The following is a 23,284-nucleotide window of genomic DNA, read 5'->3' as shown; positions in this document are numbered from 1 at the left end:
GGGGGAGGGGGTATTCAGTGAGATCATTGTTTTGGGGTGGTGGGTTATGGGACTAATGGGGAGAAAATTTGTAACTCAAAATCTTGGGGAAATGAATGTTGTAAACTAAAAATAAACACAAAATGTATTAAAAACAAAACAAAAACCCCCACCACTTTGACCATCTTCTCTCAGAGACAGAGACAGATCAAGACCTAGGGCCCAGTAGCCTCACAGATAGCAGCACCACCCACCCAGAGACTTGCTTCTAGCCCAGACTAGACAAACATCAATCAACCCTGGAAGATGACCTGGCAACTGCCTCTGCAGGAACTACTGCCCCTGCCGTCCCAATATCTCTCTCACCTCAAATGTCTTTGGTACTGTCAAATGGTTCTACTGAACATGTGGGTATGGTTTTACCACTGGAAATAATATTAAAGAAGATGCATGATCATCTGCTTTGCCACTGTACTGTCAGGACCAAGGAACCTTTCCATCTGACTAGCAGCTAAAGTATATTGTCTCCTTCTATCAGAATATCAGATCAATGGGAGGCTAGGTGGCACAGTGAATAGAGCATTGGCCCTGGAGTCAGGAGGACCTGAACTCAAATTTGGCCTCAGACACTTAACACAAAAACTAGCCATGTGACCTTGGGCAAGTCACTTAACCCCAATTGCCCTCCAAAAAGAAAAAAAAAAGAATATAAGATCCTAGAGAGCAGGGACTGTCCTTCAGCACAGTGTTCTGCACAGATAAAGTACTTCATGTTTTTCATTCATTCATTGTTCTTTAAATAAATTTGAGTGTCTTTAATTTTACCTTCACTGTCAAAAGGGTTAGAAGTAATGTCTGTGACTCCATCATCTTCATATCTTCTGAGGAAACCTAAAAAACAAGCATAAAAAACCCATAATGTGTGTTTGATTACAAATCATTTTATGCACATCAGTGTCCTCCCAGGACTGGACATTCTGACTCAACATTCAAAAATATATTTATTTGTAGGATTATAAGCTATCCTCATCTCCTTTAAGGTTACCAGACCTCTTCTCCTCTGGGCCTCAGTTCCTTCATTTGCAAAATGAAGGACATGGCTTAGACGATCTCTCAAGTCCCTTCTGGTTCTAAACCCTATAATCCTCCCTCTTTGTCCTTCATCTTTGCTCTGGGCATTGTTATAAAGGGTGTAAATCAGAGGTTCCCAAACTTATTTGGCCTACCACCCCTTCAAAAAAAAATTACTCAGTGCCTCCTGGAAATCTTACAAACAAGGAAAGAAGTCTCAGATTAAGTGTACAATTATACCCGAGGCTACTATCGTCCCCCTGTAAATGAAACTTCCCCTGCTTAGGAAAACATGTGGACCTGATACATGCTAGGTAATCCTCAGACCTAAATCTTTCCAGCCTATTCAAAGTTCCTGGAATGAAGAGTGAATGAATAAATAAATCCAGGAGACCATCACTGGAGCAACTGGGAAAGTAGGAGACCAGAGAAGGAAAAATAAGTAGAAAAAGACTGAAAAATGAGCTCAACAAAGGCTTGGAGTTAAGCAGGCAATGTCCCTTTGTGCACTTTCTGTCTTTATCCCAGATCTGTATGAAAGATCTATATGCTGTAAGCAGGGGTTAGCAAATCTGGCCCTCAGTCTGTTTCCAATTTTAAGTACAATAAAATGGAATTTTGAAATGCAAAAACCAGGTGGCAGCCAGATTTGATCCATAGGCAATATTTTGCTGACCCCTGATGTAAAATATACACCTGATCATCTTAACTAAACTGCTTGAGTATAACTGAATTCCATTAAACGTTAAGAGCCTATATGCAAGAGGCTCCCCAAGAGATACATGGTCAAAGGATAAAGACAAGACGAACTCCCAAAAGAAGTCTGTAAACTATTAATCATATAAAAGTTGTTCCATATAATTTTTTTTTTGCCTTTTGGAGGGCAATTTGGGTTAAGTAACTTGCCCAAAGCTAGTATTTTTGTGTGGGTGTTAAGTGTCTCAGGCCAGAACCGAACTCAGATCCTCCCTACTCCAGGGCCGGCACTTTGCTCTCTGAGCCACCTGTTCCATATAATTAGTAAGAGAAATGCAAATCAAAAACAAACCCGAGATATCACTTCACATTGAGCAAACTGGCAATGATGACAAAAAATGGGAACAGTCAATGTTGGAGAGGTTATGGAAAGATAGGCACACTAATGCATTGTTGGTGGAACTGTGAACTGATATAACCAATCTGGAAAGCAATTTGGAATTATGTAGAGAAAATGCATAATCTGGCCCAGATATTCTACAGCTAGGCATATTCCCCAAGGAAGTCAATGACAAAAAGGTCCCATATATACCAAAATATTTATAGCAACATTTTTTGTAGGAGTAAAAAACTGTAAACAAAGCAGATACCCACTGATTGGAAAAATGGCTAAATAAATTGTGGTACATAAATGGAATGGAAAATTCTATGCTATAAGAAATTAGAAACATGAAAAGGCTTACATGAACTGATACAAAGTGAAAACAGACACAAGAAAAGAATATCCACAATGATTCTTAACATAAAAAGAATGATAGTATAGCACTTAAAATAAGGAGAACTGAGCCACAAAGTTCTGAGCATGATCAAATTATTAGTAAAGCACAAATTTACTGATAAATAGGACCTCAGCTTCTTCAGTAAAGCTAAGAGCCCAAACCAGGGGGATGGTTTTCTTTTACAGGTTTTGGGGAATACAGAACAAAGAACAGAGCAGTGAAGCTGACATCATGGGATTGAGGACAATATGATTGGTTATATAACTGAGGCAAGGGGAACAATGGTTGGAAAAATGGTAATGAGGGGTTAGCAACAACCCTCCTCCCTTCCCTTGAATGAGGAAAGAAGTGTTCATTATTTGAGTCCACCTGCAAAATAGCGGCCCAGGCTTCTCTGGATAGCCAACCAGACATCCTAGCCTAGTGATGTAAAGATATCAGGCCCAACTCCCTTATGACAAGCCACATCCCCCAAGGTTAGCAGAATTTCTTAAGCCAAGAATAGAACAGTGATTAGCAAAGAGAATAGGACTTCTGAACTTAACTCATTACAAGCCAGGTGAATTTATTTTTTAAAAAATTTTTTTTTTTTGCAGAGGGGAAGACAGGGCAATTGGGGTTAAGTGGCTTGACCAAGGTCACACAGCTAGTGTTAAGTGTTTGAGGCTGGATTTGAACTCAGGTCCTTCTGACTCCAGGGCCGGTGCTCTATTCACTGAGTCACCTAGCTGCCCCACTAAGTGAATTTCTGCACTAAGTTCAGAGACCAAAAACGCTGATTTAGGCAGTTACAGGACAAAATCAATTAACTGTAAATAGAATCAATGAAAAATGATACAGAACCAATCTCAATCATTTCAATACAAAAGAAATAGAATTTTGTAAAATTATGAGGTCTAAAGCTTGGCTCAAGAGATATAAGAAAATATCTCCCCTTTTCCCTCTGCAGAGGTGGGAGGAGTTTACTCACTAGGGGTAGAACACTGCATATAACAGACTCTTTTGAGGGTCTGAGTGGTTTTCCTAAACTTATTTTCCTTTTCTTCCTTTCTTTTTCAAAAACTTATTTATTATAAGGGATGGCTCTCTGGGAGGAGGTAGAATGTCACAAGGGAAGAAAAAGAGGTGATGTAAAAACAATATATCAATAAAAATCTATTGTAAAAAAAAGCTTATGAGCAAGGAACTATGCTAGGTGCTTCGGAAATAAAGATAAAAAGGAAAAAGTCTTCCCCCTCAAGGAACTTTTCTTTTCCTAGTACAATTCTAAATCATTACTAAAAAAGAATTCTTATTCTACATGGAATACAATGGTCTCTACTGAAATAAAAGTGCCACCACACCAAGAACAATGAAGTGTAAAGTGGGTGAGCAGCCTGAAACATAAACAATTAGGAATTCAGAGATCATCAAAGAACTGTAGGACAGAAGATGGGGTGGTAGGGAGGCAAGAGAAAAGAGATGAGTGCAGAGTCAGAGGGCTCCCCTGAGACCCTGTTATACCTGCAACACCCTGGATGGTCTTCCTTGAAGAATTCATGAAAGGATATGAACAACAGGTATACAAAATAAGCAGGAATAGAGGCATCGCAGACTATGTTGTTGGAGGGAACTTCCAGATTAATGAGATTACAGATCCATCTGACTGTCTTATACATGACAGCTCAAGCAGACCGTCTGAAAGCTAAAGAAATGCTGGTGACTTTATAAAAAATTCTAGAAAATGGTACTTCAGAGAATAAGAACTAAGCACCCACAAAGGTAGGGTAAGAATAAGTTAGTGTAGCACTAGATGTGGTAGAGTCTGGTCTTGCTGTTCCACTATTGGGCAGGGAAGAAGGGTCTCCCTCCAGTTACTGAGGAGGAAAGGGATATATTATCTTGAGATGCATTCTATCAACAGATGGAGAACAGGGCTTCCCTGGTGAAAGAAGGTAGGCTAGGGAAAGGATGCAGAAGTGAGGACAGCAATGCTACAAGCTTCAGGTAGAAGGTTAGGACACCTGTGTTAATATACAATGGTACCAGAAACCAAAAATTTGGAATTCGGTGGTCAGTAGGAATTCTTTGCTGGCAAGCATTTATTATAGTGAAGAGAAGATGTGCAATAGTGGAGAGAGCACTAGACTCAGAATCAGAAAAACCTATACTCTCTACAATTAAAATACTATCTATAAGACTTAGTAGCTGAGTGACCCTTGGCAAGTCAATTTACCTTTCAGAGCTAGCTTCAGTCTTCTTATCTGTAAATAGGGATTATAATAGCATCTGCTTCAAAGGGTTGTGATGATCAAATGAGATAATGCATGTAAGTGGTTTCCAAACCTTCAAGCACTATATAAGCTATTCAAGCTATTGTTACATTCTTAGGGAAAAGAAAAAGCAAATATGAGGTGGAAAGTTAGTCAGCATCAATAATTAATAACAGCTGTCATTTATATAGCACATTACATATATCTTCTCATTTGATTTTCACACCAACACTGTGTAGGCATTATTATCCTCATTTTTAAAGGTAGGGAAACTGAGACTCAAAAAATGTTAAATAATTTACCAAAGGTCACACAGTAAGAAGAGGTGGAATTTGAACTCAGGTCTCTCCTGACTGCAAGGCCAGAATTCTTTCTACTTCACCATGTGTCTCTGTAGCATATGCTAGGTAACTCTGGGATTCTCTAAAAAATACTAGCTGAGGGGCAGCTAGATGGTGCAGTGAATAGAGCATTGACCCTGGAGTCAGGATGACCTGAGTTCAAATCCGGCCTCAAGACACTTGACACTCTTACTAGCCATGTGATTTTGAGCAAGTCGCTTAACCCCAATTGCCCTCAAAAAAAAAAGCCAAAAAAAATAAACCTGCTGGAAAAGACTAAGTCAAGCTAGTTCACCACCAGAATAATGGTTCTATGTCAAAAGTACATTATTAACCCTGAAGGACCCAAGAGATTCCACTGTGGCCCACCTGACTAGGCTAACACACCTTGAAGGATTATGAAAATTCCCAAGCTATGCGATAACAGCAATTCAGTGAAAGATAGTGATGCATGTTGAATGTATTCCCTAGACATACATAGTCTGACTCTTGGAAACCCAATTTAATGAGAAAGAATGACAGCTACTACCCCACAGATTAAGGAAAAGCACCAATAAGTCAAGAGCTAAGAGAGAATGAGATGTCATTGTGGCTTGGCTAGATAAATCCCATGTGTCTGAGATTCTATGAAACAGAAAATAAGAACTAGGTTCTACTCCTTTTTCCCTAGTTATCTCTCCACCTAATAACAACATCAACTTTTGCTTTAAATAAAACGTGTAAGTGTCTGTAGTTTGGAGTCAGGAATCCTGACTAGGGGAAAGAGGTTTCCTAATGTTCTGTAGAACTTGAGGGTTGAATTTACTGGTTTAGGGAGACAAGTACGAACATGGATATCATAGATATCATTACTCTAGGGCACCAAATATAATTGTATCTGTCTGAGAAACTGGTACTCAGACAAATAATTTGAAAATTATTTCTTAAAAAACCCAGCAATTCCTTAAATAATGTATTTGCTTTAGAGAAGCTTCTGTTTACAGTATGAGAATTTATGCTTATAAACATATAAATCACAGGCATGAACTAACTGTAGATATATAGATTTCTTAAATGTGTTACACATTTACCTAATACAATTCCTATATAATTCCTAATACAGCACTTGGTTCAGGAAAAATAGTTGGTTGGTTTTTTTCAACATTAAGTTGGCAAAACTGGAGTCAGTTATTTTTGTCTTATAGCCATTTATGCCTTCTCATACCTCATCTACAAACTTATTGCTGACACCCAGAAGAAGAGAGGAGGAAGAAAAAAATGAGGCAGACATTGAGTAGCCAAGAGTTCCTGGATTTTTTAAAGCACTGGATCACAAAGCTCAAGCTGCTGTTATTTTTATTTCTGACCAAAATAAAACTGCTGGGCTTGGTTTTAGCCTCCAAATTTTTTAGGTACAGTATCTTCCACTTTGACAAAGGTGGCAATGATGCTGACATACCCAAGGCCTTATGAGTGAAGGGCAAATTCTGCCAGGTCCAGCAAAACTAGGAAAGCTCAAGTACAGGTCTGGTGAGGAACAGTACATCTACTGTCACAAGATTAATGTAGTTAAGTTTAGAGAGGACCTTTTCCAAAAAGCTGGTCACTAGACTATAAATTTTTTTTGGACACAGCAACTCACAAAACCAACTAGTACGAAGGGGTTTATAGCCTGCATTTGTAGAGTATCTTCATAGATGAAATCACAGATCCTTAAGAGAAATATAAGGACATAAGAATCTGATAAATTTGTACATTATAGTTCTATATCAGGGGTGAGGAACCTGCAGCCTTCAGGTCACATTTCTAGATCCTTAAGTGTGGCCTAAATCCTAAAGGACTTGTTCCATAAAATTTGGATTTAATCAAAAGGCCACACTTAATTTGTTCTATAAAATTTGGATTCAGTCAAAAGGCCACACTTAAAGACCTAGAAGGCCACAGGTTCCCCACTCCTGGTCTAGGTACAAGGTTCTTGGGAGTCTTCCCTATAGGAATATGGACTCTCAATGTCTTTTGTTTATCTGCTTAAGCTCGATTAATCTGAATTCTTACACAAACATTTGAACATTTGCAAATAAATGGGGCTGTACTAATTCTAACTGGAATTACTCCATTTTTGTATCCCCAAGTCTATTATTCTAGTGTTCCTTCCACTAGAGCTGGCAGCAGTTTCCAGTGAGAACACTGGAGGAATGGGGCTCAGGCCCCAATTTGGCCACTTAAAAGCCGTGACCTGGGGCAAGTCACTTCACCTCTCAGTCTCAGCTTCTTCAACTACAAAACAGATGTCCCTGAAATTGCTGCATTTCAGGGTTACTAGGAGGACCAAACAACATGTATGTAAAATACTTTGTAAGCCTTAGGTACTACGTAAAAAACAGCTATTGTTATTATTACTTAAAGGTGAAAATGAAAAACCTATCCTTGAGCCCTGTAAAAACCCTGCTGATCCTTCATAGTCCTTGACCCCTGCTTCTCTTTCCCCATTATGTGTCTCCTGTCTCTAATCCCTGCACCATTTACATTCTATGTCATTCATCCAAGGAGAGGGAGTAAAAATAGCCATTGTTTCTGATCTGGCCAGAAAATCTGAGGGTCTTCCCCTCCCAAAATGATTATTCTGTGAAGACAAACTAGGCCATCTTTTACCTCCATTCTTACCTAGCCTTTAATTACTGAAAGGGTGTTGCCTTAGACAAACTAAGACCTGGGAAAGATCTTAGCTTAAAAAAGCCAAGGTCTCCCACTGCCTCAGAGGTTACCTCTAGTCATCTGACCTATGTCTTATCATTGGACTCCAAAGATTCTAGAGTGAGGCTGATGGCTTTGCACAGCTCTGCCTCACTTAAATCCAATTTGCTTGCAAGTCAAGACATCTCCCTCCTGATGCCATTGGTCCTCTCCTCTTCAAAACAAAGGATGAACAACAACATTCAGCTAACACTCAGTCATATACTGAACTTGACTAAAAAAGGCCCTCTGCTTCACTGCTGAGGGTGTGACAGGCCCTACTCCTGTGTCAGTCGGTGGGCCCTCCTTAGAGGCCTCAGCATCTACTGGTCCTTCCCATGCCAGAATCCAGTGGCAGGTACTATTAAGGTGACCTCTCTGCCATGAGGCAAACACAAACCCTGTTTGCATACTGTCTGTCCCTCTGGAATGTGACCTCCTTATGACAAGGGAAGTGCTCAATCCCATCTGTACCCTCATCCCTTAGAACAGTGCTCAACAAATGGTTTCCTATTGCATTAGAGGGTTTATTTAATTGGTTAATTAATTGGCCAAAGATCTTCATCTGATTTTCTAAATATCTAAGTGGCAACAACCTCAGGGCCCCTGCCCACTGTCTTTCTGGTCTAATGTCTTTGCTCAAAAGCACAGGTAGTGGTTCCTTCTGTGCTATGGCCAAACTGCATCAGTCATTCTGCTCTCAGTTGCCCCCTGGGTTACCTTGAGTTCAAAGTGCTTCATGTTCTGTAGTTGCACAGCTCACTGGGATAACACTTCATCCTGAACTCTGCCTTGTAAGTTCTCTTTCATATGAATGTCTTCCCAATTCTTTGAGAACATGAATAATTTTCTTATGTTATTCAGGGTCCAACATAGTCCTAAGCACACACTGATACTCAAATGTTTGTTGAATTAGTGACAAAGATATTTTATCTCCTCATAGCAGGGGTCTGAAACCTTTTCTGTGTCTTGAATAGTTTGAGCAAGTTGGTGAAGTCTATACACCTCTTTCAGAATAATGTTTTTTAAATAAGTGAAGAAAATGCTTTAAGGAAATGCAAAAGTTCAGTTATAGAATATTGAAAATAAAGATTTCATTTTTATCCCATCCAAATTCATGGACCCAAGGTTAAGACCCCCTCGCTAAGAGTATTTTTTTTCTTCAAAACACTTACTTTGCTGTGTTTTTTTGGTGTTTTGGAATTCTGTGCTGTATTGGCTAATCGTGGAGTCATTTTCTTGATACTTTTGTCTAAATCAAAGAAAGAATAGTATTTTAACATGATTTTACAAAATGCAGAGAATGCATATTTTATTTCAAACTAAGGCAATAAAGTAGCTCTGAAGAGAATTGTTTACCATTAATAGCAGAAAGATCCAGATCAGGAGGTGCAGTTCTGTGCCCTTCTAACAGAGTTGACTGCAAATCATTCTTTTCCATTTGATTATTATCTAATGACCAAGCAGAAATACCTAAAAGTTAGCTCATAAAATGGCAATGAAGAGAAACTTAATTTAGGTAAGGAAGTCTAATGTCACCTTATTCAAAAAAACATACAAAACTCCCCACAAAAACAAAACCTTTCTTCCCCCTACATTCTTGGACTTTGTAAATACCTGCTTGGCCCAGTAAAATTATCAGCAATGGTTTTTTAGATTTTCAAGTAGAACAGAAATGTTTTAGATAAATAGCAACTTTTTAAAAGGATTAAATGCAATCCTAGTTTGACCCCTTTATTATATTATTTAGTTTGAGGGAAGTTCTCTAAGACTTAGGAATTTCTAATACACTTTTTCAGTTTCACATGCAAACAATTTTTTCACCTTTCATTCTATTTTTATCTGTTATAGTATGTAGTTCCTGCCTTCCCATCCAGTCAACATGTTCTCTTGAAGTTGCCCCTTATCAATCAAATTTTCACTTTCTTTTCCCCTACTGTCATCTTGACCATGCTAATTTTCACTCAATACTGTTTTAATTTTGGAAAACCACACATTAATGTAGAAAATGTCTAAAACTGCACTACTGGGGGGGGGGGAGGGGAATGAGTAATTCTTAGGCAGTAAGCTCCTTAAGAGCAATCTTTATCTACAAAAACATTCTCATCTCTATACCTTTTCTCATAGGGCCACTGACTTAATGCTCAAAGGGACTTAGTCTAATATCCCTCTGTTACAGATGAGGAACCTGAATCACAAAGAGGAGAAGTGACTTGCCCAGGGTCACCCAGCTATTATATAAGGCAATATGTGAGCCCAGGTCTTCCTACCTCCAAGCCTCAAACTCTTCCGACCATACTCAGCCATCTCAAAAGTCTCACTTCACCTCTCCTGCCTAAAATGGGTTGTAGTCTTCTACCTCATAGATGCATAGGGCTTACCAATTGGAAGGGACCTTGGAGATCTAATTCAATCTCACTCATCTTCAAAGGAGGAGATCAGGTCTAGAGGTGACAAGTCCAAGGTCACAAAGGTCACCCGGTCATTTTCACTACATCACTTGCCTCCCTGACACTGTTCATTATGAATAATCAAAGTAGGGTAAGGGTTAGAAAAAGCTTCCTAGAGAACTTTTTTTTCCCCCTCTAGATGGTTACCATTAGATACAAATAGGTATATCCATGTAAAATTATTCTCTTTTGTACATACTGAGTTTCAGATGCTTATGGGATATAAGTGAAGATGTTCAACAAGCATCTGAGACTGGAACCTATCCAACAGACTAGGGTTTCAGGGTATGGAAATTTAGGAGTCTGCTTCTTAGAGGTGATAGCTGAAACCACACAGGTGATGAGATCACCAAGAATTAAACATAGAAAGATGAAGGCTCCAGATAAAGGTCTGAGGTATACCCACACAGAGAGGTTATACATGGGTTTAACCCAAAAAAGAGACTGAAAAGACACAGTTGAACATGTAGAGAGAAAATCAGGAGGGAGGACAACTCAGAAAAGAGAGGGATTCAAGAGAACTGATTGGTTAATAGTGGCAATTTCTTCAAGAGAGATCAGATAGAATGAGAACAAGAGAAGAGGCCATCTGAATTGCCACCTTGGGGATCTTTGAAAAGAGAAAGAGAGGGGGTGGCTAGGTGGCCCAGTGAGTAGAGTGCCTGCCCCGGAGTCAGGAGGACCTGAGTTCGGATCTGGCCTCAGACACTTAACACACACACACACACACACTAGCCGTGTGACCTTGGGCAAGTTACTAAACCCCAATTTCAAAAAGCAAAAAAAAAAAAAAAGACTTAAGAAAAGAGAAAGAGAACAGTTTCTTTCTTCTAAAAGAAATCTTCTACTGATATCTTCTGTTTTTATATGACTCCTGTCACCACCAAAAAAGTAATTTCTTAAGACAAAGAAAAAAAAATTCTTTTTTTTATCAGACTAGTTTTTTAATTATTATAAGTGAACTTTTTACAATATGCAGATTTTGTGGATTAACTTTTTCCTTTCCCTTCAGTCTTAGCAGAGATTGGAAAAAAACATTGACAAAACACAAAAACCCACAACTCTTCCGCACCATAAATCTGAACTAAAGACAATGACCATAACAATCAACCTTTTGACAACTTTACTTTATCCTAATAACATCTGGATGAGCTTCAAGAATAACATTCCCTAAAACTATAAAAGGATGAACAAAATGATCACTTCTGTTCTTGACACATTTCAACACAACAAAAGTTATCAAACATCCCTTTAAGTGAGCAAATGCACTAAAAATCATCCCACTGATTTTAAAACTAAATTTAATTCTGGGGTTTAAATTCGGCATCGCATTTTTTAAAAACTCAAAAACATAGAAGTTCTAACTAAAGAACTTCAGTTGCAGAAGTTTAGAAACCAGAAGTCATTTAAACAGTCAAGTTTGTCCCCTTAATTCCTCTTATGCTCTACCACAATATCAGACAGCCTTGAAGGACAGGTAAAAGACATACCAGGGAGGAGAGACCCAAGTCTTATTGTAATTGACATTTGATTGTACTCTGTGCTGGGGGCAACATGAAGAAATAAGATCGTGTCACTACTCTCAAAGAACTTGGTGCTGGCTTAAGAGTATTTATGGGTTCAATTTAGATATATCAGCCTAAGGACATAAAAGAAAACAGTTGGGTAACCTTCCTGAATTAATGCTGAGTGTCACCCTGCCATATACACTTCCAATGAGGAGGCAAAGGACCTGAGAAGTAAAGTGTAGCAGTAAACTGGAAAGTCTAAAAAACAGAGATAAGACATGCATAGTTCCTGCCCTTCAGGAGCTTACAACAGTTGGAGAGAAAACTAGTATACACAGTGAACCAAGTGTGGTACTAAGTGCATTAAGAATTTAAGGAGGGCTCTTCCGTTCTCTTTGGTCCCGGCGGCAGGAGGAAGATGATGAAGGGGACATCTTTGTTTGGTAAGCGCCGGAATAAGACGCACACTTTGTGCCGTCGTTGTGGCTCTAAGGCCTACCATCTTCAGAAGTCAACATGCGGCAAATGTGGATATCCCGCAAAGCGCAAGAGAAAGTATAATTGGAGTGCAAAGGCTAAGCGACGAAACACTACTGGTACTGGTCGAATGAGGCACCTAAAAATTGTCTATCACCGATTCAGGAATGGATTCCGTGAAGGAACAACACCTAAACCCAAGAGAGCAGCTGTTGCAGCATCTAGTTTATCTTGAGGATTCAACTGTTTGTTAAAATAAATGTCCTGAATGAAAAAAAAATTTAAGGAGGGAGGCGGCCAGGTAGCACAGCAAGTAAGAGCACCGGCTCCAGTGTCGGGATGACCTGGAGATTGAATCCGGGCTCAGATACTTAGCACAACACCCAGAAATAACTGGCCGTGTAACCTTGAGCAAGTTACGTAACCCCACTAGCTTAAAAAAAAAAAAGAATTTAAGGAGGGAGTAGAAGCAGGACCTCCCTGCTGCTCCGGCTTCCACCTTCCCCAATCCATGTAAAAAGGGGACTCTAAACAAACTTTGGAGCTGCAGAACCCACAAAATGACACAGAGAAGCTAACCTCCCACTGAGGACAGCCCAGCAGGCCGGCTGGAATCAGCCAGCGCAGTACTCTGGGAGCCGAGCCCAGGGAGGCTTTAGCCCCAGGGCAAGTCTGACCAGCCACCGGACGGAGGGACTCCAGATCAGCAGTAGCTTTGGCCATTTCCAGATTTATCAACACATAGATGCAAAGGACAAAGTGAGAGGTCAGTGCAGTCTGGACTTTGGGACCCAGTAAGTGGGAGTGTGTGGCTTTTGCCTGAGACTCTGGCACAGCCAGCCAGCAACTCATGGCAACTTCAGCTCCTGACCTGCAGAGTGTAGGGGGACCAAGTACCAGTCTGAGGGGTAATCGCTCTTGCTTTAACCTGCTTGGATCTGGACTGCAGTCTAGGGTGGAGGTCCTGGGGTGTGTCCAGCTTGCCAGAGCGTGTGAAGACCTCAGAGAGGGCATCCATCTAATACCTCCGGCAGCTAAGAAAACCCCAGCAATTGGGACAAAAGCTCCCCTGTCTGGTGGCAGAGTCCTACTGTGGCAAAAAGCCCAGGGGTCAAGTGACTGAGGGGCGACATGACCAGGCAAAGGAAACAAAGCAGACAGAAGATTCCAACATTAGACTCCTATTTGGGGGACAAAAAGGAGCAAAGCTTGGAACAGGAAGAAGACAGTGAAGTCAGAACTCCTGCACTAAAAGCTTCAAAGGAAAATACAAGCTGGTTATAGGCCATAGAGGACCTTAAGAAGCAGATAAGAGAAGTGGAGGAAAAATTGGGAAGAGAAATGAGAACAATGCAAGAAAATTATGAAATGAGAGTCAACAGCCTGACTGAGGAAAATCACACCTTAAAAAACAGACTAACTCAAATGGCAAAAGAGGCTCAAAAAGGCCTTGAGGAGAAGAATGCCTTAAAAAGCCGAATTTGCCAGATGGAAAAAGAATCTCAAAAGCTCAATGAGAATCATTGCTTCAGAATTAGATTGGAGCAAATGGAAGCTAATGACTTTATGAGAAATCAAGATGCTGTTAAACAGATCCAAACAAATGAAAGAATAGAAGGCAATGTGAAATATCTCATGGGAAAAACCACTGACCTGGAAAATAGATCCAGGAGAGATAATTTAAAAATTATTGGACTACCTGAAAGCCATGATCAAAGTAAGAACCTAGAAATCAGCCTCCAGGAAGTTCTCAAAGAAAACTGCCCTGATGTTTTAGAACCAGAGGGCAAAATAAAGGTTGAAAGAATCCACCCATCACCTCCTGAAAAAGATCCCAAAAAGAAAACTCCTAGGAATATTATAGCCAGGTTCCAAAATTACCAGATCAAGGAGAGAATATTGTACAAGCAGCCAGGAAGAAACAATTTTAATATTGTGGAAACACAATCAGGATAACCCAGGATCTGGCAGCTTCTACAGTGAGGGATCGAAGGGCTTGGTATATGATATTCCAGAGATCAAAGGAGATGGGATTAAAACCAAGAGTCACCTACCCAGCAAAACTGAGTATCATGTTTCAGGGGAAAATATGGTCATTCAGTGGAATACAGGACTTTCAAGCATTCTTGCTGAAAAAACCAGAGTTGAATAGAAAATTTGACATTCAGATACAGGAAGCAAAAGAAGCATGAGAAGGTAAACAGGGAAAAGAAATCATAAAGAACTTATCAAAGTTGAACTATTCATATTCCTACATGCAAAAACAATAATTGTAACTTATGAAACTTTTCTCAGTAGTTGAAGGGAATAGAAATACATATATATGTCTATATATTAGGGTAAAAAAAAGAATTTAAGGAGATGGATTTAGTGTGAGTTAAAGTAGTTGTAAAAAGGAAAAAAAAGGAATTTGACAGAAGAGGTATAAAAGATGGTTAAGATTCAATTTAGCAGAGGATAGGAGAGAGGGCATTTAGGGGTAAGGGAGGAAAAAAAGTATTAGCTGCAGCTTAGAATTGGCAGTATCATGGCTTGTATGAGGGAAAATGAAAAGGTATGAAAAGAAACAAGGATATGTTTGGGGTATTGTGGAAGAAGGAGAGGCCACAAAGGCAGAAGAGCTTAGACTTATACTGGAAAGCAAGATTTACCATGCAGACTTATTTAGAGCTTAAAATATGAATTTAGGATTTTTACTTGGCATCACTGGGTAACTTGAAACTTCTCTCCCAATGTTATAAACTACCTGTGCTACCCTTCTGAGACACATTAGATTTTTTTCCACTTTCGGTCTGTTTTCCACTGGAACTGCTGACTGAAGTATCAGATGCAAGTGCCTGTCAATAAGAAAAAAAAGATTTAAAACTTGTTAAAATACCATCTTAAAGTACTGAAATATATTAATCCTGACACAATAAATCCTCTAAAACCAGTGACCAATCTACATATGGACCTTCTAGAGCTTCAAGTGAAGCCCTTCAAACAAAGGTGATATAAAACACTGCTATTACAAAGTGAATTAGTCTAATCAAAAGCATTATCATGTCCTTTGAACAGTCTAAAATAATGAAAGTATCTTCACAGGAGCAAAGATTTTTTTTCCAAAATTCTAATTGTTGCATTTGATTGATACCTCTGATAAAATCTGACTTGTTCCCTTGACCATTTTCATTTCCATACTTAATTTCAATGTTCTGTTTTTAAAAAATACAGAGAATTAAAACTATCTCCACACAAAGGTTTAATTCCAAAATTCCATAAGTAGAAGCCTACTCAATCAATAGAGGGTGGATCTATTTCAATATAAGACCAATTGGGAAGTAACTAAGATTAAAAATAAAGTCTATCTCTTTTAAGAAGCTATAAAAGAGTCAAATATAATAATGGATATTAAAAACATTTAAGTAAAGAATGAAATTTGGCAGAAAATGTAAGATTCTCTTATTCAGAATAATAGAATCTTGGATTTAAATGGCTCATAGTCCAAATCCCTCTTTAAAAAGTAAATGTCTTGGGGCAGCTAGGTGGTGCAGTGAATACAGCACCGGCCCTGGACTCAGGAGAACCCAAGTTCAAATCCAGTCTCAGATATTTAACACAAAAACTAGCCATGTGGCCTTGGGCAAGTCACTTAACCCCAACTGCCCTCCAAAAAGCAAAAAAAGAATAAAAAAAGTAACTGTCTTCTGATTCTGTTTAAACACTTCAAATGATGGGAAATATATTCGTCACAAAGCAACTTAGTCCATTCTCTGACAGCTCTGTTTTGAAGTATTCTTATATGGAACCAAAGCCTATCTCCTTTTAACTTCCCTTTTAGATGTCATTTCAAGATAAGGTCAATGTTGAAATTCACATTAACTAGAGTTCATGCCATAGAATCTGATACCAGGATATCTATAGCAACTTTCTGAAAAAGAACTACAGAAATAAATAACGTTATCACCTTCACAACTTTTTTCTTCTCACATTGCAAATACCGAGACTCTACTATTCTTCCTGCTGTGGAGACAAAGAATACTGTGATTCTCAAAATATTTCCATCTGTAGCACTTCATACTGGACAATAATTTTTTATTTCTAGGAAAAAAAAAACATCTATCATACTAAAGCAGCAATACTTTAATTTGCCCTACCCTCCTCCTCCTCCAAATTATCCCACAACCTCTTTAGAGGTTTTAGCTATTTGGCTAGATATCTTTCTCCAGAATAGTTCTCTAATGCTCATATCAGAAACTTACTTTAGTATCATCAAACATTTACTAAGAAAGAGGTAGTGTGTGGCATACTGGATACAATGCTTGCCCTGGAGTCTGGAGAACTCAGTTTCAAAACCTATCTCTAACACTTACTGGTGTGTGATGAGGATATCATTTAAATCTGAATGTTATTTAAATCCCTCTCAGTCTCAGAGTCCTGGACTGTAAAGTTGGAATAAAACTATGTGCACTGAGTTGTTCTGAGGAAAAATCTTTGCAAGCCTTAAAATGCTATACAAATATGATTTATTAATAATTTTTTTGGGTAAATAAAGCTCAGAGGCCACCATATGTTTTTATCCCTGCAGCCAATTGAAGACAAGGGTTTCCAAAAGAGAAAGGCAGATTTGGGAAGTGAACTATTTCTTAAGAAGATGGTATCAGAGATGTCATCAATTGGAGGATGGCTGAACAAGGTGCCATACATGATTGTGATGGAATACTACTGTGCTACAAGATATAACAAGCAGGATGCTCTCAGAGAAACCTGAAAATACTTATATGAACAGATGTAAAAAGAAATGAGCAGAAGCAAGAGAACACTGTATACAATAACAATATTATTATATGATGACCAACGGTGAATAACTTAAGTTATTCTCAGCAATACAATGCTCCAAGACAATTATGAAGGCTTATGATGAAAAATACTATCCATCTCCAGAGAAAGAACTGATGGAGTATGAATACAGATTAAAGCATACTGTTTCTTTCACAACATGATTTACATGGAAATGCATGACTACACATGTATAACCTATATCAAATTGCTTGTCTTCTCAATGAGGGGGAAAGGGAGGGAGAGAATTTAGAACTCAAAATTTGAAAAAAGAATGTAAAAATTGTTTTTACATATAATTGAGGGAAAAATATTAAAAGAAAGAATGTTTTCTTTACCAAAAAAGAAGATGGTATCTGAGAAAGATTTGGACTGCTGAACCACAGAATAAAATATAGAAATGATCAATTTCTGGGCAAAAGGATGTCCACTCCATGGATGGAGTGCAACTAACAAAAGCTGGTAACAACATATTTTCCTGGACTCTTACAAATCTAACATAAAGGGAATAAAATTAAAAAGATGAGAGAAAAGTTGCCTAGGTGTATTCCAAGCTGAACACTGTAGTTTCTAAAATACAGGAATAGCAAACCAACCAAGCAACCACACAGTGAAATTCCTAAGAGAAAAAAAATCTAAGAAAAGAACAAATAATAAAGACATGGCTTCAGAGGGCTGTACACAAATGCATAAAGTAGGTGTAAGAAACAACATCAACTAAAGATAGTGATTCAAAGAGGCAAATCTGATCTCCATAGAATTAGTAGGCTGAGACCCATGACTGGAGTACTGATCTGGGCCTTGTTCAAAAGGCAAAGGGTTGACTGAAAAGGAAGAAGTAAAAAAGGAGCAGCTACCTACCCTTGATGACTTCAAGTCCTTAGACTCCATGAATTAGTAATTCAAAGTACAGGCAAATATGATTACTAAGCCTCTAACAGACCTATGAAAGACCATAAACGAGACAGGCATCACAGAAATGAAGAAGGTCAAATTTGTTCCAATTTCCCAGACTGGAAGTAGTCAGTGAGCTTGACTTCAAAACCCAGCAAAATTCTAGAATGTACTTTTAAAGGGATGGTGCTCACAATGTCAGCATGTTCTACCAGAAGTGGGTTATGCCCAGCTAGCTACATTTTCCTTTTTGACGGTTACCAGATATTAAATCAGGGGAATGCTGCAGACAGTTCACACAAATCTGAATAAAGCATTTGACAAAATCTCGTAGGCTACTCACTGACAGTAGTTATGTAGAACTGAAACTGATTAACACTTAGACCCAAAGAGTAGTCAAATAATTAGTCTAAGCTGATTCAACATCAGCTTAGAAAGAGATCTCTAGATTAGCGTTCCAGGTGTCCTTCGCCGTGAACTGTTTTAATATTTTGTGCAATGATCTAGATGACATCAGAGATGATATATGATTATCAAATTTGCATGACACAAATGTGAAAGACATAGCTAACATACTAAACGACAGGACTGAAAGTTCTTATAGGCTAGAACATTGGGTTCAATTTAATAGGGATAAATGTAAATTCTTACACAGATTCAAAAAAATCAACTTCACAAGTATAGCATAGGTGAGGCTAGGCTAGACAACAGTTCAACTCAAGATGAATAATTCATCAAGGGATTTTAGTTGATCAACAGTTCAATAAAAGTCAAGATTAAAAAAGTCAAAACACTAACAATCTTTTTTTTTTTTTTAAGCAATTGGGGTTAAGTAAACTTGCTCAAGATTACAATGCCGGTTTTTTTGTGTGTGAGTGTTAAGTATCTGAGGCCGGAACTGATCCCGGGTCCTCCCGATATAGTGCTTTTACTCACTATATCACCTAGCTGCCCCACTAACACAATCTTAAGCAGCATTAAGAGATGTTTAGTGACAAGCAGGATGAATTCAGAAAAACTTGTATTTACATGAATTGATACAAAGTGAAGTGAGCAGAACCAGGAAAATGTACACAGTAACAGCAAGATTATATGAAGAAAAACTATGAATGACTTAGCTAGTCTCAGCAATACAATAATCCAAGACAATCTGAAAGGTCTCATGATGAAGCATGCTATCTGCCCCCAGAGGAAGAATTGATACTGTCTCAATACAGACCAAAGCATGCTATTTTTCACTTTTTTTTTAAATAAGTCTTCTTGATTGTTCATGTATAACCCATATAGGACTGCTTACCATCTAAGGGGGGGAGGAAAAAGAGGGAGGGATAGATTTTGGAACTCAAAACTTCAAAAAAAAGTTTAAAAATTGTTTTAACATATAATTGGGAGAAATATATTCTATTAAATAAAGATGTTTAGTGCCTAGGATTACAAAAAATATAGTACCACTGTACTCTGTAGTGGTGTATTTGGAGTATTGTGTTCAGTTCTGGTTGCCACATTTTAGGAAGAACACTGACAAAATGAAGTATCCAAAGGATAGTCAACAGTCAGGTGCTAGCAGCTTGGGAGGCCTGGGAAAAGTCTCCTACAGAAGGTGAAATTTGAGTTAAATTTGAAGGAAGTCAGAAAAATTAAGAAGGGAAGGGGAAGAACATTCCAGGCATGGGGGATAGCTAGTAAAAAAGCAAAGAGACAAGAAATGGGGTATCCTGCGGCAAGAAACAGCAAACAGGTAAGGGTAGCTGGATTGTACACTGTAAAGAATAGAGTCAGGTTTTAGAAGACTGGAAAGTTAGGCTTTAAATGCCAGAAGACTTTATATATGATCCAGGGAATAATGGGGAGCTACTGGACCTTGTTGAGCAGGGGAGGTTGACATAATAGGGCCTATACTGAAAAAAATCATCTTGGTAGTCAAATGGAAAGATTTGGAGCCTGGAGAGATTTGAAGACCATTACTAATGCAATAGGTCAGTGAATAAATGGGCACTTGAACTAGAGTTGTGGCTATGTCAAAGGAAAGAAAAGGATGTTTACAAGTGATGTTGTGAAAGCAGAAATTATAAGATTTCTTAAAAGATTGGATATATGTAGTAAAACTGAGGAATCAAGGATAACACTAAGGCTATGGGCCTAAATGACTGAGGGGAAGGAAGTACCCTTGACAGTAGCAGTAAAGTTTGGGGAAAGGAAAGGTTTAGGGGGAAAGGATGAGGAGATCTGTTTTGGACATGTTGAGTTTGAGATACCTGCGGGATGTACAGTTCAAGGTGTCCAAAAGGCAGTTGATAACACATCACTGAAGCTCAGGAGAGAGACCAGGGATGGAGATCTGGGAATCATTTACAGAGAGATAACTAAACTCAAAGCAGCAAATGAGAACACTAAATAAGACAGTAAAGAGAGAAGGTACTAAACTGAAGGTCCATGAGCTTATTTTAAAAATATTTTGATAACTGTAATTTAATATAATTGTAATTAATCCTTTATGATCCTATGAATTTTATTTTATGCATTTAAAAACATTATGCATAAAGGGACCAAAGCTTTACTAGACTACGGAAAAGGTCTATGACATAAGAAAAACTATGAACCCCTAGTAGAAAAGGAAAAGAGAAAAGGGCCCAAGACAGAACCTTGGGGGACATTGTGGTCAGTGGGTATGACATGAAGAACCAGCAAAACAGCCTAAGAAGGAACAATCTGACAAGATCAACTAAATTTCAGTATCACAATCATATCACATGAGGAACAGGAAAAGGAACCGAGAAGATTTAAGGGGGTATGACAGTTGTAGTAAGTATTTGAAGACTTGCCATGTGAAAGAGATAGCTGTACTGTCTGGACCCAGAAAGCAGAACAGGTGAAAAAGGGTAAAGTTGAAAAGTCAGATTTAGGATTGACCTAAAATAAAACTTCCCCAAAGTGGAATGGAGTGCCTTGGCAAGTAATAAAATTTCTTGCTGGAAGTCTTCAAGCAAAGTGTTAAATATCCTTGTTATTGTCATTATAGAAAGGATTATCAGATATGAGTTTGACTAAAGAGATTCTGAAGTTCCCTTCCTAATTTCAGGTTCTATGATTCTTTAAGATCTAGAAGAGCCCACATAACCTACATTATGATCCAGAAGGGCCCTAGAACACAGAATCCAATAACAGCTCACAATTACATAAGGCTTTGAAGTCAATGAGATCACAAGGCTTTAAAGTAGCAAAGACTTTTATAACTCATCTAATCCAGTTAAGTACAGATCAGGAAACTGAGGCTCAGAGTGATTAAATGACTTGCTCAAGGTAACACAAACAGCAGGAAATTGTAAGGTTTCCAGCCTCTGGCTCCAAATAATCACTTTCTTCACAATCCTGGGTGGGTGATAGGTGGCAAAAGTATTACTTCCATTATCATTATTACTATTGTTATTTTCACAGCTACTGAATTTCAAAGGAGTTACCCCTAAACCAGAGGGGGCTCAAGCCCACAGCACCACCTTGCCCTTTCTGGCTCACCTGGTACTCTTTTCCCTTTAGCCTTGCGGTTCCCTGAAACACTAGGTCCGGCTTCTGAGACAGATGTCCTGAAACAGCACAAACAGAACACTGGCTTCACTGGACTTAAGAGACTTAGAGGAGGAATTTCAAAGACAACAGTGTCACTTGACTGTAAATTTAAAACTAGATACCTTCCAGTCAGACCCCCTCATTTTACGAATAAGTTAAGTGAGGCTCGGGGAGGTTAAGTAACTTGCCCCGGGTCACGCTGCTAGCAAATCAAGACAGTTAGTTAGGTGTCAGAGTTCGTTAGAGAAGACCTGGGTTCAAACCTGATCTCAGATATTTAGTAGCTTGGTGATCCTGGGTACCACTCTGACCCTCAGTTTCCTCCTCTGCAAAACTAGAGTTAATAATAGCACCCATCTCCCAGGGTTGTTGTGAGTTGCAAATAATATTTGGAAAGCGCTGCGCAAACGCTACATAAATATGTAGCTACAAAGCGCTATATAAATAAATTACCACTATTATTAACAAGTGTCAGGCAGAATTCAAACCCAGGTCTTCCTGGGTTCTTCCAGGCCCGCATTCCGTCAACTAAGTGAGGCTCGCCTCTCCCTTAAGAGAGGAGTAAACTGAGGCCGGGATAAACGGAAGGGGTGGGCCAGGGCCAGTAAGCAAACCCAGCTCTCTCCTCAGAGCACCCCGTGGCCTGCCCTGAGCAACAGCTTTGGGGGTCCGGGGGCTCAGGGCTGGGGGCAGGAGGATGAGGGATTGGGAGTTTCAGAGATAGCAGCAGGGCGGACCTCCAGAGGCCCACCTCAGGCCTAGCCCTCCACGCTTCCCCCATGGCCCAGGGAAACAGTCGCCTCCACGGCGCGGAGTCTGCCTCTTTCTCCTCTTCTTCGGGCGGTAGATCAGTCAGTCAGTCAGTCAGTCACCCACTCACCCCAAAGGCCTGGTACGATTCTCCGCCATTTTCCCGCGTCTCCGTTGAACAGTCGGGGAACTGAGCGGAGCCGAGTCTAGCCTCAGCCCCACCCCGAGGTGTGGGCGAGACCATTCCCGAAGAGTGGAACCAAGAATTCACCCAGAGTATGAGGCCTACTGTTTTTGCGCAGATACTAGATCAATAGAGCAGAATAGGAATCTCCATTTAAAAGCTCAGAATAGGTTAGAACAGAGATTCAACTGGCCCTGGAAGAAGGGCTCATTTTTCCCTTTGAGGGTTGCTCTCCCCCTACTTTCATACTTGGTATCGCCCAGAGGGGGCGCAGCGTCCCCAGGCCTCCAGACCACGCCCGCGGGCGACACTTCCTTCCCTTTCCTCGCCTGAAGCGCCCTCCCTCTCCCCAACCCCCATCTCGCCCCGCCCCTCCCTTCCCCCTCCCCTCCTTTGCGCTCACTCTCCCCCTCCTCCCCAGAAACCCGGAAGTGAGTCGCTGAGTGGGGGCTGAGAGCCGAGCGGCCGGGAGGAGCCCGAGCCTCTGGGGGGCGGGCGGGCGGACCAGGGGATGGCGGGGGAACAGGCCCCCGCTGCTGCTGCTGCTGCCGCCGCCGCCGCCGCTGCCGCCGCCGCCGCCGCTGCTGCTGCTGCTGCTACTCACGTCCCGCTCGGGTTCGGCCGCTGCTGAGGTGAGTCTGCCGGTGACAACGCGCTGCTCCAGGACAGTGGAGAGGGGCCGGGGCCGCGGGGGCGGCGGCGCGCGGGGCCGAGCGGGGCTGCGCGCCCCGGAGGAGCGGCGGGGGAGAGCTTGGGGCCCGGGCCGAGTGCTGAGCCGGGGAGGGGGCGGCAGGGATGAAGAAGGAGGG

At 40.1% G+C, this 23,284-nt stretch overlaps 2 protein-coding genes and 1 pseudogene across 11 annotated transcripts in view; 2 read left to right on the top strand and 1 right to left on the bottom strand.

Moving 5' to 3' along the window:
- Positions 1–22,640, bottom strand: part of HAUS8 (HAUS augmin like complex subunit 8) — a 30,180-nt gene extending 7,540 nt beyond the window's left edge. The window contains exons 1-7 of the mRNA XM_069102093.1: positions 22,422–22,640; positions 21,491–21,558; positions 16,212–16,267; positions 15,012–15,102; positions 9,190–9,282; positions 9,006–9,082; positions 805–870 (exon numbers count right to left, since the gene is read on the bottom strand). Coding sequence (XP_068958194.1) covers positions 805–870; positions 9,006–9,082; positions 9,190–9,282; positions 15,012–15,102; positions 16,212–16,267; positions 21,491–21,558; positions 22,422–22,450 — 480 coding nt within the window. The 5' untranslated portion in view covers positions 22,451–22,640. The remainder of the gene's footprint in view (positions 1–804; positions 871–9,005; positions 9,083–9,189; positions 9,283–15,011; positions 15,103–16,211; positions 16,268–21,490; positions 21,559–22,421) is intronic.
- On the top strand, positions 12,140–12,545 carry LOC138172343 (large ribosomal subunit protein eL37 pseudogene; annotated as a pseudogene).
- Positions 22,641–22,938: 298 nt separating the features above from the next.
- The window catches only part of MYO9B (myosin IXB), a 132,075-nt gene continuing 131,729 nt past the window's right edge, over positions 22,939–23,284 (top strand). For 9 of the 10 annotated variants that reach the window (XM_069102092.1, XM_069102083.1, XM_069102084.1 and 6 more), the window contains exon 1: positions 22,939–23,107. The gene's annotated coding sequence lies outside the window, so the exon portion shown is untranslated. The remainder of the gene's footprint in view (positions 23,108–23,284) is intronic. The other variant, XM_069102090.1, reaches the window with a different exon arrangement.

The sequence above is a fragment of the Petaurus breviceps genome, unplaced genomic scaffold (genome assembly GCF_028583685.1).
Source record: "Petaurus breviceps papuanus isolate PSGF00001 unplaced genomic scaffold, PetGlider_PUasm1.0 523, whole genome shotgun sequence".
Lineage (NCBI taxonomy): Eukaryota > Metazoa > Chordata > Mammalia > Diprotodontia > Petauridae > Petaurus > Petaurus breviceps.
This window is presented reverse-complemented; position numbering and strand designations above follow the sequence as displayed.